The sequence below is a fragment of the Stegastes partitus genome, unplaced genomic scaffold (genome assembly GCF_000690725.1).
Source record: "Stegastes partitus isolate 25-593 unplaced genomic scaffold, Stegastes_partitus-1.0.2 Scaffold4216, whole genome shotgun sequence".
NCBI lineage: Eukaryota > Metazoa > Chordata > Actinopteri > Pomacentridae > Stegastes > Stegastes partitus.
The window spans coordinates 152-2161 of NW_007581947.1; the positions used below are offsets into that span (position 1 = coordinate 152).

General features: G+C 48.0%; 1 protein-coding gene across 1 annotated transcript; it reads right to left on the reverse strand.

The window, feature by feature from the left end:
* Window positions 1–271: 271 nt before the first annotated feature.
* On the reverse strand, window positions 272–1929 carry LOC103376385 (ATP-binding cassette sub-family E member 1-like). The gene is made up of 4 exons (XM_008306748.1): window positions 1828–1929; window positions 1625–1746; window positions 1035–1159; window positions 272–839 (listed from the first exon to the last, which is right to left on the reverse strand). The coding sequence occupies exons 1-4, from the start codon at window positions 1911–1913 to the stop codon at window positions 657–659; spliced, it is 516 nt and encodes a 171-aa protein (XP_008304970.1). The 5' UTR covers window positions 1914–1929; the 3' UTR covers window positions 272–656.
* Between the last annotated feature and the right edge of the window lie 81 nt (window positions 1930–2010).

The following is a 2010-nucleotide window of genomic DNA, read 5'->3' on the forward strand; positions in this document are numbered from 1 at the left end:
GATGCTAATGATGATGGCTATGCTAATGCTAGGTAAGCAGGACAAACCAAGAGAGCGGCTCAGAGTTTGGTCTGGATGACTAGATTTACTGAGGAGAGTATGTCGGATCACTGCTGAGACCACTGATCAATATATGGACATTAACGATTATTGATTACAAATAGATTGACCAATAATGTGTCACAGACCAGCTGCAGTACCTGGTTGCTCCACCTGGTGGAGCTTCTCACTGTGTAACACTGCAGAGACCAGCTCATGGTGGCAGCAGAGAGCATTGTGGGAGTTCAGCAGCAACGGGACCATGACAGAGAATCTGAGGAGGTGGAGGACCTCCAACCAGAACTCATTCTATCATACTGGGTTCATCAGGGCGGAGTTCTGACACCTGATCCTCCATCAGTACATGTCTGGTGTGGACTGACTTGCGTCCACGTCTCTGTAGTCAGCTATTGATCAGTCAGGTAACGAGTGATGCTGCTGCCAATTTTAAAGACATTTGATTAAAAGTTGTGTCTCTTGATCAGAACCACAGATGAGCTCAATGACTGTCCAGTGGTTCTGTTCAGTTTCTGATGAAGGCTTTCACTTTGGATGTTTTCAAAGACAACATAACTTTCAGAGTTTAGTCCAAGAGAAGTTTCTTAACTTGAGCAGTTTTATATTCTCTTTATTGTAAAGCATGTTTTCAGTTGAGGTTCCTGAGGGTCACCTCGCTGATCCAAACCCAAGCAGAACATCTCACCGTTCTCTCCCAGCATCACCATGATCTCAGAGTCTGTGAATTCTCCTCCTTTGATCTCCAGCGTGAACTCGCCCATCGTCTTCCCCATTTCTGGATACTAGAATAAGCATCAAACATCAGAACAAACCTACTGTGGCTTCACTCAGGACATTGAAACACTCAGAAACAGACAACATGGAGCAGAACACTGACGGTCAGAACTCTGGGAAACAGTTTGGGTTGAACAGGACTGAAGCCAGGAGCTCTGACAGGACATGGAGGAGGAAAGAAGAGCAGATGAGCCCAAACAGACCTGGTAATGCCTGAGTCTCTTCACCTCCTCCTCATTGGCCGTCTCAGCCACCTTAAAGACCAATGAGGTCTCACGAAACCTGAGATTCTCTGTGGGAACGTAGCCGTCCAGGAAGATGTTGATACCTGGATGAAGACGATCAAGCTGTTAGTTTCATCCCGATCACTCGATCAGATAATTCACCTGCAAGCATTCATTAAGCAAGATGAAGGAAAAAAAGCTCCAAAAGACAAACCTGAAGCAGAACCTACGGCTTCATGGTGAGACCTGAGACTGATGGTTCTGTACTGCAGCACCATTCATATAAAACCAGTTACATCTGAACAGAGATGCTCCAGAACCTCCTCAGAACATCTGGTTCTGTATCTGCAGCACCTTTATCTACTGACCAGAGTTCTACCTTCAGACTGCAAATGTTCCAGAGGTCCAGGTCCTTGAAGTCCACAGAGGAGGGTCCAGATTGATCACTTTAATGGACTTTTTCCATCAATTCAGAACTTCATCAGTTCAGCACATTGATCACATTCAGCCCTGACAATGTGTCAACCCAAACCCTATGAAAGACACTGAAGCTCCTGCAGCTGGGTTACCTTCTCGGACGCTGAAGGGCATGGTCACCACTCCGTAGGCGCTGGGAACTCCGTACAGGCAGCAGATGAAGTCGGACAGATAGTCCAACACGCTCAGGTCGTGCTCCACCACAATGATGTACCTGCAGCACACGAGCAGAGTTCTCAGCAGCTGTGGCAGACACCAAGCTGCTGCGTTCTGCAGAGGAGGTGAAGCTGCTCACCTGTCCGGGGTGATCAGTGAGCGGATGGTGATGGCAGCCTTCAGTCTCTGCTTCACATCCAAATAACTGGACGGCTCGTCGAACATAAAGCTGCAGCAGAAAAGCAGAGAACAGCATCAGTTCCGGTCTGGGTTCAGCTAACCCCGACCCTCCTGCTCTGGACTCAGCTAACCCCGACCCTCC